At 36.1% G+C, this 14,252-nt stretch overlaps 1 protein-coding gene across 8 annotated transcripts in view; it reads left to right on the top strand.

Annotated features, from left to right (window-relative positions):
• Nucleotides 1–14,252, top strand: part of ALB (albumin) — a 125,180-nt gene that overhangs the window by 104,184 nt on the left and 6,744 nt on the right. For 6 of the 8 annotated variants that reach the window (XM_040625422.1, XM_040625424.1, XM_040625421.1 and 3 more), the window contains exons 3-10: nt 4,696–4,733; nt 5,622–5,679; nt 6,667–6,799; nt 8,150–8,361; nt 8,933–9,065; nt 9,575–9,672; nt 11,898–12,027; nt 12,936–13,150. In XM_040625422.1, coding sequence (XP_040481356.1) covers nt 4,696–4,733; nt 5,622–5,679; nt 6,667–6,799; nt 8,150–8,361; nt 8,933–9,065; nt 9,575–9,672; nt 11,898–12,027; nt 12,936–13,150 — 1,017 coding nt within the window. Of the gene's footprint in view, nt 1–4,607; nt 4,734–5,621; nt 5,680–6,666; nt 6,800–8,149; nt 8,362–8,932; nt 9,066–9,574; nt 9,673–11,897; nt 12,028–12,935; nt 13,151–14,252 lie in introns of those variants that run through there. The other 2 variants (XM_008693206.2, XM_040625425.1) reach the window with 2 other exon arrangements.

Here is a 14,252-nt window from a genome sequence, read left to right as displayed (position 1 = left end):
CTCTTGAATTATGTTTGGAAAAAATATAAAATATGAGTAGACTAAGCACTTTTAAACTCTCAGTAGCATATTCATTTATTTGATTTCCATCTGTAGCTATTATTATAAGAGAAGAATTACTAGGATCAATTTCAATTTATATGTTTATAGATTCTATTGGTTGTTAACTTATATGAAGAATGAATAAGCGTGGCTTTCAGATATTACCTATATTTTTCTTGGAATGCAAAAAATGATAAAAAGATATGGGAAAATGTCATTTTACTTGTACAAGGCAAGTTTAAAGGATCTTTTTATTTCTTAAAAACGTCAACCTGAACTAGATAGAAAGTAATGCCTGAGGAGCCATTGGGCAGGTCAGCAATGAACAAATTCCCAAATCTGGATCCCAATTCCCTAACTTGATATATTCATTCTACCTTCTACCAGTCAGGCCATTTTGTCTTTCTGTAAGACCGTGACATTGGAAATATGAAATCAGAGAATGTTCAAGATGAAGAGTTCTTAAAGATAATGTCATCCAACTTGACCCATATGGCATAGAAATCTATATGGATCTGTGTGTGTGAGTTTGGAGCTAGAAACTGACATTGAGCTGAATTAAACTGCGTGGTAAAAAGTTGTGAAATTTGAAGTAAATTCCACAGGCCCATTGTACCATGAGGAAAGGCAGAAAAAGAGATCCTTCTGTCATGGGAGCTTTGGAGAGAGGGACTTAAGAGATGGAGCAAGCCAAAGATGGTTATCTAGTGTGGTTTTTAAAATGTAGATATTCTTCCCCTTGTCTTCTGTGATATCTCCAGCAAATTCTATACTTTTCATTAATGCAAGCAGGTGTTTTGGGGAACATTGGTTTATGGAGGGAGCTAAGGGTACAATTGATATTTGGATTACATTACAATTTTTAAATTTGCATTAGAAACGTCTATGAAAGTCTATACATTTTGGACAACTTATTTTCTTGTTTTTTTTTTTTTTTAAGATTTTATTTATTTATTTGACAGAGACAGCCAGCGAGAGAGGGAACACAAGCAGGGGGAGTGGGAGAGGAAGAAGCAGGCTTCCAGCGGAGGAGCCTGATATGGGGCTCAATCACAGAATGCCGGGATCACGCCCTGAGCCGAAGGCAGACGCTTAACAACTGAGTCACCCAGGCGCCCCTATTTTCTTGTTTTTTAATGGGAAATGTACCTTCACAAGTGAATAAGAAATTAAACTGCTTAAGTGTTTAGCTAGTTAGTTTGAGGTTTCATGGTCTTTCACTTGTCTACTCTTCTGTATTCCTTACATAGCAGTCCAGGCCCTTCATGATAGCGAGGATCTGCATGTGTCCATAGGATAGTAGGAAGAAGGCTAAGAAAAGATTTTCCTGTCTCCAATTTTCTTTCCAAATGGATCCAAATTTCTTGTATTTTGGAGTGACTTTGGGTTATGCAGTTGTCTCTATAAAGTCTCTGTTAAAATACTGAAGCTGTTATTAGACTTTTTTTTTTTTTTTACATTTCCATGCATGTTCCACTTTATTTCTAAGAGAAGGTAATTCAGAAGTAGTAATCTATTCCAGAGGAAGACAGCAATAAGGACTGGACTAAGAAGGTGGCCAGCTAGAGGGAAACCTGGTTTGAATGACTTGCTGAGAAGCTTCTGGAATCCAGAGGGTAGTAAAAAGGCATAGGTTTAAGGTTATGATTAAGGTGACAAGGAAGTGAGGGACTAGATCAAGGAAATTGTTCATATGCTTCAAAACTGTGCCTTTTCTATCCTGTCCAAAAAAAAAAGCAAAGCATAGAAGGGATTAAGACTCAGATTTAATTCCCAGTTATATTTATATTTCAAATGAGCTGTGTTTTCTCTTTTAAATGATCAGTATGTTATTATTCTTTCCATATGAAGTAATTATCTTAATGACTCTCTCTTTTTAAACTCCTTCCACAAAAATGGGAGAACATTTAAAAGTCACTGGAGCTAGTTTCCTATTTACTTAGAATCTAGATTCTGTAGACCATATTTATAACTCCTGGTTTAAACATTTACATTTACTCTCATGCCAGAATCCTTTGATGACTAACTAAACATAAGAGTTTAAAAGCTTGAAGAACAGAATATTTAGAAATAACTAACAATGATGTGGTTTCAGTTCTTTCAGTATAGAATGTACATGCTGAAAATAGAAGATAAATATAGGAACTCTTACTCTGGGAATCCACAAAACATAAATGTTCAAGCGTTTCTTATTAATTAAGATGGATTTTAAACATGCAGATAGTGTTAAGAATTAAATATTTTAATTTCTCAACCATCTACTAATCTCTAATAAGGATACAACCATGGAAATATCTTATTGGTACTGTAAGGAAAAATTCAGGTGTTTTCAATTTTTTATTTGAAATTATGGGATTGAAAACTATGGGATCTTCATTAAATATAGGAAAATCAATTCTAAGTTTCTAGAACAATGATGAATTTGATTTTTTTTTTTTTTTGGTGTTCTACATTTACCATTGTATTACAATATAGTATTGCTGTGCAAAATAGATGGTGAGACTAGTATTATTTTCATTTGTTAAATGAAAGAACATGCACAAAGTATATGTGTGCATGACAAAGGCCTGATTTTGTGAATTAGCAATACAATTATGTCCAATGATAAGAATAGCATGTTTGATCAAGACTTCCTCAGGATTTATATAAAGAAAACCTGGGGTTGGACACTGACTTCAAATAAAAGATGCCCACTCTTTCTCAGAAGCCAAAAAATAAAATAAAATAAAATAAAATAAAATAAAATGTAATTTACAAAAGAAGGAATTATTTTTTCTATTTGCAAAGTTAGAAAGTTAGAATAGTATCCTTTTTTCTCTTCTAACATAGGCTTTCAGACGTAAACAAAATAGTTTTCTCCAACAGGAATAATTCCGCAGACAGACATTCTTGTATTACTTTCATCTGTAGCATGAAAGACAAGTCGAGCTCCATTATTCAGGATTCCCATGTGCTACTCAAGAAAACTCCATCTATATCATCTGTCTATCTATCTATCTGTCTATCTATCTAGCTATCTATCTATCTATATCACCTATTATCGCCTATCTTCTATGTACCTATAGTCTCTTCTGTGTTTGATTATTTAATTAACACCCATACCTGAAAATGACATAAAATAAAGTATGATCATGGAAATTATATTTCTTTTATCATGTGACTGAATAAAAAAGGTAATGCTCTCTTTAGTATTTGTTAGTCTCCGTGCATCCATGTGTCATAGGGCACTTGACAGTTAGTTTTGACTGACTCAGTTATTTAATTAAGTGAAATGACTGGCTTGAAACTAATTATTGTTTTGTAGTATCAGAGAAAGTCAATTTTCCTCCTGGTTGAAATTTGTGGTTCTTTATCTTCAAAGCAAAAGAACAGAGATAGAGTAGCTCTTCATAGGTAGAGATCAAAATCTTGGGTGGAGAGAGTAAGGGAAGCAGTTTGAAAAACATTTTTGAAAATAATCTTTGCTTTCCTTTGTTTTCAGACATAATGTTAAATTTATTTTGAAGTAAAAAGTAACATTAAAGAAGAGCATATGACTTTTTTTTTAATTTAAAGGGAGAAAGGAAAAAAGTATGAGCAGGGATGGAAAGAATATGATACCTGGTGGAAGTTTAGGATTCTTATAACCTCAAGAGCTATAATCAAGGTTCAACCTGTATATATGTGTGTGTGTGTGTGTGTGTTTTTATGTATTTTTTTTAGTAGGCTCCATGTCTAGTGTGGACCCCAGCACGGTGCTTGAACTCACAACCCTGAGATCAAAATCCGAGCTGAGATCAAGGGTTGGACACTTAACCGATTGAGCCACCCGGACGCTCCTATCCTATATATATTTTTATGGCAAAGTTTGGCCTTACTGTCATTGCATCCATTTTCTTCCCCATGTCTCCTTAACTGAAAATTCCATGAGATAGGCCCACATTACATCTAAGTACCCTACCACAGGACCTGAATCACATGTGGGCCAGAGCTGGGATGGGACCTCTGAACAACCATTTTCGTTGTTTTTATTCCTGTGGGTTTTCTTAGTTTGCATTTGAGGCAACGTCAGCTTTTTTTAGAACAATTTTAGGAGAGTGAAAAAGACATGGAAGCCCGTGTGTGTGGTGTGTGTGTGTACACGCGCATGTGTGAATTTTTCATTACTTATTGACAAAAGTGTACCTGGAATTAACAATAGATACAGTTCAAACCCTAGCTCTTTTAGTAAGTCTTATTTCCAAGATAAATCATTGGTTTGGTTAGAATTTTGCAAATATTAAAAACTAAAATGTCAAATGGTAAATCACAGATAAAGAACATGGTAATGAATAATAGGGACAAATCGTTTAAACTCTTATGTAAAATTTGATAAGATGTTTTACATAACTAATGAATTGACAAGGTCTTGTGGAGAAAACAGTTCCAGATGGCAAACATACGCAATGGATTTAGTCAAACAATTTTTTTGGCAAGAATAATATGAATTTTGTAATCAGTCGGGGTCCAATGAAATACAAAGATGAGTCTGGTTAATAATCTACAATTATTGGTTAAAGAAGTATATTAGTGCGAATTTCCCTCTGTTCGTCCTACCTTTTCTCTTCTATCAACCCCACAAGCATTTGGCAAAATGAAGTGGGTAACTTTTATTTCCCTCCTCTTTCTCTTTAGCTCTGCTTATTCCAGGGGCGTGACTCGTCGAGAAGCACGTAAGAATTCTATTTTCCTATTGTTCAACTTTTACTTTATTTTCCTAGTAAGAGAAAATTTTAGAAAACCCTGCATCTTGAAGGAAGTGTTTTCTTTTAGCATTTATTTCTAGATAGTGATGATTTTTGTATTTGTGATCCCTCAATAAATTTTTTTTAAAGATTTTATTTATTTGTTTGAAAGAGACAGAGAGAGAGAGAGAGCCCCAGCGGGGGGCAGGCAGAGGGAGAAGGAAAAACAGACTCCCCACTGAGCAGCCCGGGACCCTGAGATCATGACCTGAGCTGGTGGCAGAGGCTTAACTTACTGAGCCACCCAGCCGTTCAGGAAGTTATCTTATTAATATATTTCTAACATTCTAGGTGAAAAAAAAAAGGTGAGAATTGTTTAGTAGCTGTAACTTCCTTCTGCACTTGAAGGAACTTAAGCAGAGTGACTTAAACTTCACCGAATATAGTTGATGTTAGAATTCATAGCTCTACATTCCCAAAAGCTATTGCCCCTTGATTTATAAATAAACAAAAGCCTATGGTGTTAATCTTATAAATAGAACTTGTATTTATATTTTTTATTTCAGACTGTCCTCTCAGAAACTGTTAATAGACACCACAAGAGCATTAGATCTTATCCAAGTTAGAATATAAAGCTATAAGTATTTAATGACTTTTCAAATAGTATCATGGTGATTGAATAACTAGTCTGTTTTAATGCAGAAGAAATAGTTCAGCATCATCCCAAGATTTTCTGTAGGGATCCAAGGCCAATATTTTGGAGCAAATGAATACCTAAGTCACATGGAGAGAAACACAAAAAGTAACATCATAACTAAGTTGTTTCCTTTAGAATGTAAACAAATCGGTTTTGTTTTTTTCTTTTTTCCTCTGCAGAACAGAGTGAGATTGCACATCGATACAATGATTTGGGAGAAGAACATTTCAGAGGCCTGTAAGTTAAAATCCAGAACAGTCAAATTTAATGTTTCTAATAGTCTGGGTTATTACTCTGAAGTTCTTATATTCCCCTGTCATCAGAGTCTGGTTTTTAGAACCATCCTATCCAATAGAATTTTCTGCATTGATGGAAATATTCTATATCAGTGCGGTTCAATACGGTAGCCACTGACCACAGGTGGTTACTGGCTACCGTATTGAACAGTGTAGTTCTGGAACTCTTCCATAACCTGCATGGTGAGAGAGACTTGAATATATGGTTCCTTTTGCAGCTCACTTACTGAATTCCTTTACTAGCGAATAGCTCTGTGGTTTCTTGAGAGCATTTTAATACTTTTTAATCTTGTACAAAATGAGAAAACGGTTTCCTTTTTAAATGTCAATCTCATGCTACTGCCTGATTAAATGAGAGGTGTGTGTGGTTTTTGTTTTTTTGTTTTAAATAGTCAGAGAGCCTATATAATGTCCCTAGTCTTAATAATTAGATTTATTTAGAATACATTTCACCTGCCTGCTCTATGTTTGTGCATCTCCTGACACATGCACACATGTATTTAAAATGTGTTTAAACTCTTTGCCCAAAAAGCCACATATGCCTGGTTAAGCGTCAGATGACAGCGGATGTGAATAAACTTTCTGGCTGATAGTGAGGTGTATAAAATATGGAACATATATAGACACAGTTTGCTGTCCAGCATAGCAAGCTGCTTTATGTTAACATTTCACCTTGTTACATTTTTCTTTTTTAAAAAAGATTTTATTTATTTATTTATTTATTTATTTATTTGAGAGAGAGAGAGAGAGAGAGCACAGGGAGGGGGAGGAGTAGAGGGAGGGAGAAGCAGACTCCCGATGAGCACGGAGCCCAATGCAGGGCTCAACTCCAGGACCCTGGGATCATGACCTGAGCTGAAGGCAGACGCTTAACCGGCTGAGCCGCCCAGATGCCCCAACTTACATTTTTCTATGTCCTTTGTTTCAGGGTGCTGGTTGCCTTTTCTCAGTATCTCCAGCAGTGCCCATTTGAAGATCATGTGAAATTAGCAAAGGAAGTGACTGAGTTTGCAAAAGGTTGTGCTGCTGACCAGTCAGGGGCTGACTGTGACAAATCCCTTGTAAGTACATTCTGATTTTGAGAACTATTTCTTCTTCCTGTAAGTAATCCTAATATTTCAAAGGAAAAACAATCCCACTTTTGTTTCCTCAATTGTTAATTCATAAGCAAGTCTCAAAAGTGGGGATAGCCATCGTTTCTTCTGTGACAGAAATGTTCTAGCTATACCCACATTTTTAAAAACATTTCTGTATGAAGACTACACACAACAGTTACAATGTATTTAAATGGAAATTTGTGATTTGGAAAAGTCTCTTTTTAAAATTTGAGGTTTGATTTCTTTTCATGGAAGCTAACAGTGAGAGCACAGTTTTCATCTTCCGGAGACACTCATCTGATTTCTGTGTTGATTTTGGTTCTTAGGTAAAATAATAGTACAGTTATATAGTCCTCATTTTAGGGATAGTTACATTTTTACATAGAATAAAAAATCAGGGCATTTATTCATTTTGAAAGACTTTCAACTTTTGGTATTTCTACATAGGTTTTCAATTCAGGGAGAGGTTTATGTTTCTCTCACCACTCAACCTGTATATGTATACCTTTCCGGGGCAAGGCCAGTCTTTATTTATCACTGAAACTTTTCCCCCTCTTATTTCTTTCTCTCTATGTATCTCTCCATCAAGGTAAAATCAGTACTTTAACTCGATATTTTTAACACAGAGTTATGGCTGTAAATATGAATTTTTAAAAATGTATTTTTCAGAAAAAAAGTATTAATAAGTTCTGTCTTCAGCAGTATATTTTCCCTGAAGATCCAATTGCTTTCATAATAAAAATTAATGGGGACAGAAACAATACACTGGAACAAACGTGTTTTGAGGCAAATGTTTCTAGAATAAAAAAAGATCTATATTTTAACGTAATAATTAATATACAGTAAATTGTGTTACTCCTCAGTTTTTGAATGGTATCTACTTAAAAGGTGGACCTTTCGGAAAGAAGAAGATCAAATGAGAAACTATCTGAATATTTTCTTCCCTAACATGAATTCACCTGCTTGCTACTTAGAGGATTATTTTCCCTTGATTTTTTTTTTTTTTTTTTTTTTTTTTTTTTTTTAATCAGCTCTCCTAGCCCGTAGCGTTAGGTAGAAATAGGAGCCGTGTTCATTCCTTCGGGTTGCTCTTCTGTTGTACCCACCCCAAGTAGTTGGGTGATGGTCAAGTCTTACGAAAATCCCATAGATGGTCAAATCAAGGCAAACGCTCTAAATCTGAGAAAAAAAGTGTATGTGTACATGATGTCCTAACTAAGGTTTACCGATGCTTTCAATTTTTTATACTGTTCTTTGGGTACAAAGAAAATAAAATCCCTCCCGGTGACCTGAAGCCTGCTCTCTCCCATCCAGCACACTCTCTTCGGAGACAAACTGTGTACAGTTGCTTCTCTTCGTGAGAAGTACGGCGAGCTGGCTGACTGCTGCGAGAAACAAGAGCCCGAGAGAAATGAGTGCTTCCTGAAGCACAAGGACGATAACCCCGGCTTCCCTCCGCTGGTGACCCCGGAGCCTGATGCCCTGTGCGCCGCCTTTCAGGAAAACGAACAGAGGTTTTTGGGAAAGTAAGTCATCAGATTTTTACACTTCGAAATGAAAAATTATGAAAAAGGTCGAGGCTTATTTTAACCATTACTACAATAAAAATTATTCTCCACATTAAGGCTTAGAAGCTTTTGTTCTAATGACAATTTTCAAAGCAGTCATAATATTTGATACTACAAAATTCTCCATGATGGAAAAAATTGGATCAAAGATCTTTCGGAGTTCATTGAAACAGGACGTGATCTGCATAAACAACAAAACAGATTGGCCTGTGTTAAAATATTATGAAGATATGTATTTAGTTATTCTCAGAATTGATTTCATTTTAGTCAAAAACATTGCATCACCGAAGTTTATTTTATACCTATGTGTGTGTATATGTGTATGCATATATATATAACTTATACATATGTATGTACATAATTTATATATAGAATTCAACCTGTCACTGACTTACAGAATGGCAAAGCAAGGTCATCGTGTGCAAATTGAGATTAACTGGTAAATTTGATGAGAATGTTGATTACAATTGTTCCCATACCACTGTTTGCTATAGAAAAATGACTACTATTTTTCTTTTTAAAAATGTAGATACCTGTATGAAGTTGCCAGAAGACATCCTTACTTTTATGCCCCAGAACTGCTTTACTATGCTCAACAATATAAAGGAGTTTTTGCCGAATGCTGCCAAGCTGCCGATAAGGCTGCCTGCCTGACACCCAAGGTATTCCCCAGAAGACTAGCAGGACCAATTCATAACCAACCTCAGACTTCGAGCATCTTATGGCTAGATTTAGGGAATTCACATCTCTGATACAAACTTCTTTACGTGGTCAAAAAAGCTTTCCTCCCTCTTCTAGGGAGTTCAGTGATGTTGTGAGAGTTGGTGGAGGAGGGGTTGAGATAAATTATATGCAAAATTAAGAAGTCAGCAAAGTTATATTTTCTGGTATACTAATGGACTCTGTTCCACATTTCCTGTCAGCTCCCCTTTCCCTGGCGATGCTGCCATTCTGGTTCTTAATCACCTAGAGTCTTCCAGTAGGACCGGACTGATTTTTGCTCCTCCTGGGCATAGAAAAATAATTATTTGCCAATAGTGAGCCCTTGGGAATTTAGGTGTAAATTATTTCTTTAAAATTTAATTTGGCACAGTCTCATCTGAACTTATAAAGGGGTGTTTTGTGTAGAATTTCCTTTTCTAATTTTTCCAAAATCATTTCTTTTTTGCAGATTGATGCTCTGAGGGAAAAAGTACTGGTTTCATCTGCCAGAGAAAGATTCAAGTGTGCCAGCCTCCAGAAGTTCGGAGATAGAGCCTTCAAAGCATGGTATTTTAAACTTTGTTTGAATCTTTATAATGATGTAAATGGTTATGGTTCAGTTGACAAAAATGTACATTTCTTTTTTTTTAATGTTTTTTTATTATATTATGTTAGTCACCATACAGTACATCCCTGGTTTCTGATGTAAAGTTTGATGATTCATTAGTTGCATATAACACCCAGGGCACCATGCAATACGAGCCCTCCTTACTACCCATCACCAGCCTATCCCATTCCCCCACCCCCCTCCCCTCTGAAGCCCTCGGTTTGTTTCTCATAGTCCATAGTCTCTCATGCTTCATTCCCCCTTCTGATGACCCCACCTTTCTTTATCCCTTTCTTCCCCTACCGATCTTCCTAGTTCTTATGTTCCACAGATGAGAGACATCATATGATAATTGTATTTCTCTGCTTGACATATTTCACTTAGCATTATCTCCTCCAGTGCCGTCCATGTTGCAGCAAATGTTGAGAACTCGTTCTTTCTGATAGCTGAGTAATATTCCATTGTATATATGGATCACATCTTCTTAATCCAGTCATCTGTTGAAGGGCATCTCGGTTCCTTCCACGATTTAGCTATTGTGGACAATGCTGCTATGAACATTGGGGTGCATATGGCCCTTCTCTTCATATGTCTGTATCTTTGGGGTAAATACCCAGTATTGCAATGGCTGGGTCATAGGGTAGCTCACTTTTTAACTTTTTAAGGGACCTCCACACTGTTTTCCAGAGTGGCTGCACCAACCTGCATTCCCACCAACAATGTAGGAGGGATCCCCTTTCTCCACATCCTCTCCAACAATTGTTGTCTCTTGCCTTGTCAATTTTTGCCATTCTAACTGGCGTAAGGTGGTATCTTAGTGTGGTTTTGATTTGAATTTCCCTGATGGCTAATGATTTTGAACATTTTTTCATGTGTCTGTTAGCCACAAAAATGTACATTTCTATGGCATTTTATGTGGTGCTTTCGCATGCATCTTTCTAGTTGTTTAAAAGGTAGAAATTTAACAGTGGTGAGAATCAGAACATCAGTGATAATTCCTCATTATTTTTAATCATATTTTTTCTAAGTAGTCAAAGAATTTAGAGGGTATCTTTTTTTGTCTAGGACAGGTATTTAAACTCCCACATATTTAGAAAAACTAGGGACCTTATTCTAATGATCCACTCTTTTTATAGAGCAGTTGTCAGGGTCTTCTACTTAATTTTATCCCCCCAGACAACACTAATTATCTGGAAATGTTTGTCCTTTTATGTTCTGATAATTAAATTTAGCCATCAGGGTTAGTTCTCATTTTCTCATAGCTCTAGCTCTGTTGTTAATCTCTTGGTTTTGTCTGGGTCTCTGTTTTTATATTTCTTAGCTGGTTCTAGGAGCATCCTTCAATTTTCTAAGCCAAGAAAAATCCTCTCCCTCATCCCTCACTTGCTAGTCAACAATGAATCAACAGCAACAGGAGATAAAATGAAAATAATACACATCCTGCAAGCTCTCTAGAAACCATCGTTGGAGTGATCTTTGCCTGCCATCCCTACCCCCTACACTACCACCAAGATCAACTAACTAAATCAGTAAACAAAACAACCCCAACATGAAATAATATGCAGTTAAACAGGCTGTTGATTGGTCTGGGGGGAGAAGAAGCTTTAATCCGATTTAGGAGATGCTGACGTGATTTGGAAAAGCATGTGGATATTAGCCTCTTCCATGTTGTCAGAAAGCTTAGACGTGCTGGATCAATGTCTTGGTTCCAGTTTATAAAATGCTCTCCTACGGATTAACCTAATTTAATCCTCACATCAGTCCTTTAGTTTAGCAAGCTTTTGTGACCATATAGAGGCCAAGGTTCAGAGAGGCTAAGTAATTTGCCTAGTGTCCCACTGCTAATGAGTGATAAAGCCAGATCTAGAAGCCAGGTCTGGGCTCCAAACCTGATGATTCTCCACATCTTTTAGAATCTCACTTTGATTTCCACTTTTATGAATCACTGGACTTCTATCCACCACACACACTCTTACAATGGTTAATTCTGCCCTAAGGAAACATTTTGCCCTCAGGTAACCATGTGGTTCAGAACCAGCATTCGAATAAGAACAAATGAATTTTACAGATTATATCTATATGCTATTTTGTCCTGAATTCTCTTGTTTTGAGTAGTATTTTCCTAATGCTTTCGCATAAAATACTGCATGTTAATAGTATTTTCATGGGGGAATTTTCTTTTTAGGTCAGTAGCTCGCCTGAGCCAGAGATTCCCCAAAGCTGACTTTGCAGAGGTTTCCAAGGTGGTGACAGATCTTACCAAAGTCCACAAGGAATGCTGCCACGGTGACCTGCTTGAATGTGCAGATGACAGGGTAAAGAATCCACAGTATGCTCTTTAGTAACTGACACGCTTCAGTTGGTAGGATGAATTTGCTTAGTATTATCCGTGAAGCCAACAGTGAGTTGAGATTGTTTTCTATGCCTAATCTGCTCAATTCTTTCCCTTCCTTGTGGTACTTTTTTTAACCTGGCTATCCCACTCACGAAATGGTCTGACAAACACATTCATTATTTTGTAACCCTTTCTGTCATGTTGTGAGGACAAAGGCTTACACAGAAGTAGGACAGCTGCTACAAAGGGAGATTTCTAAGAAGACATTTTTGGGAGGTGGGTGGAGTGGGAGAAGGGCTACTACCTGAAGAGATCTTCAGAAATTATGTAATTTTCCTCCCTTTATATTCTCTCTTAGTTAACCATCTGTGTTAACTATACAAATATTTAGCATGATATCACTTTTCTGTAAACTTAAAAATATGACCAAATACCAGCATCTTAATCTCTCAGAATACTTTCTGGAAAATTTAAGGCAAAGATTTCACGTGTGTAAGTAGGGCCCATGACTATGGTCTTGAGTAATTTTTCAAAGATCTCTCACATTTTATTTAGTTATTTGGTTTCAAAATGCCTGAGGGGACTCTTTGGAAAAATAGTACTGAGTTTTAATTTAGAAACTTAAATGCCTTGACAGTCGAAGTATAAAATTAATAGTAACTGAGATGGGCCCCTGTTACTGACCCGTCTTTTGTAATTAAGTGGAAATATTTTAGTAGTTCTGAGGCTCTGTTCTTAGGAACATGGACTGAGGTATTCATAGAAGTCATGATGGTATGTGTATGGTCTTAAATACAATAAACATATTTTACCAACATAATAAAGGTCTGGGGAGAAAGTGCAGTGATGTCAATTTACATTGAAAATTTTTTGTCAACTTGCTTATAGGCGGATCTGGCCAAGTATATGTGTGAAAATCAGGATTCAATCTCCAGTAAACTGAAGGAATGCTGTGATAAGCCTGTGTTGGAAAAATCCCAGTGCCTCTCTGAAGTGGAAAGAGATGAGTTGCCTGGTGACCTGCCCCCGTTAGCTGCTGATTTTGTTGAAGATAAGGAGGTTTGCAAAAACTATCAGGAGGCAAAAGATGTGTTCCTTGGCACGTAAGTGGATAAGGAATAATCCTTCTATAGCTTTTATATGGCCTCAGGATTCGAGAAGATAAACTAGGCTTTCCTTTGACATTGTTACAATTTCCATGTTGTCTACAATGTTTCTTTATTCTTCCCTCTCCTAGCTTTTAAATTTTGGGGGAAAAATTAATTAGTTTTAAAAAATTATTATAAGTTAATACATGCTTATGGCAAAAACTCAATCAATAGAGAAGATACTAGAGAAGAGAAGAAATAAAATTTTCTATCTTTATTACAACCCCATTCATTTTCTCCTTAGGGATATTTCTGGAAATACCTCTAGGAACATTTTGTGTATACATAAATTATATACATAGTATTCATTTATTTATTAATTCAAAGAGTATTTCTTGAACTTACTACAATAGATATGTGTGAATATACGTAGTACATTTAATATCTCTGTATTTCTGTATCTATCTATCTACCTAACATTTATCTATTTATATAAGGAAGTATAAGAGGAAGTATGCAGTCTGCTACCAGGTGCTTTATATTTGGTTGAACAGACCAGAAGTACAGTAGCATGGCAGGGCAGTATGAAATTTAGTGACTAAATGATTATATATAGTCAGTAAGTGTGGTGATAAACTTTGCATTTTTATTGTTGGATTATAATAGTGTAATGTGTACTAATACATTTTACACAATTGTGTACCCTTCAAGATTTCACTCATACAAAGATGAAAAAGAACAATTTATGAATATGTCTCTATTTATCTATCAGAACCCCTTTGGGGTATAGTCCAAATTATAAAAAGTATACATAATAATAATAGGTGTCACTCAGCAAACCTTTACTATGTGCCCGACAGTGTGTGCTTTGCATAGATTATGTCATGTATTTCCCACAACCCATTTTATGAGATAAGTACTGTTATTACCCACATTGAACAGAGAAGGCCACTAAGGCTGTGATGGTTTTAATAAGTTGCTCAAGGTGATATAGTAAACTAAGTGGCAGAGGCAGGATTCGAATGCAAGTAGCTTTAATTCTGAACTGCAACCCCTTAGCCACTAAGCTTCCCTGCATGGGGTCTAGTCAAATTCAGACCTTTGGGATAGGAGTTAC

The sequence above is a fragment of the Ursus maritimus genome, unplaced genomic scaffold (genome assembly GCF_017311325.1).
Source record: "Ursus maritimus isolate PB19 unplaced genomic scaffold, ASM1731132v1 scaffold_8, whole genome shotgun sequence".
NCBI lineage: Eukaryota > Metazoa > Chordata > Mammalia > Carnivora > Ursidae > Ursus > Ursus maritimus.
The sequence above is the reverse complement of the archived record's forward strand: the minus strand, read 5'-3'. Positions and strand labels throughout refer to the sequence as shown.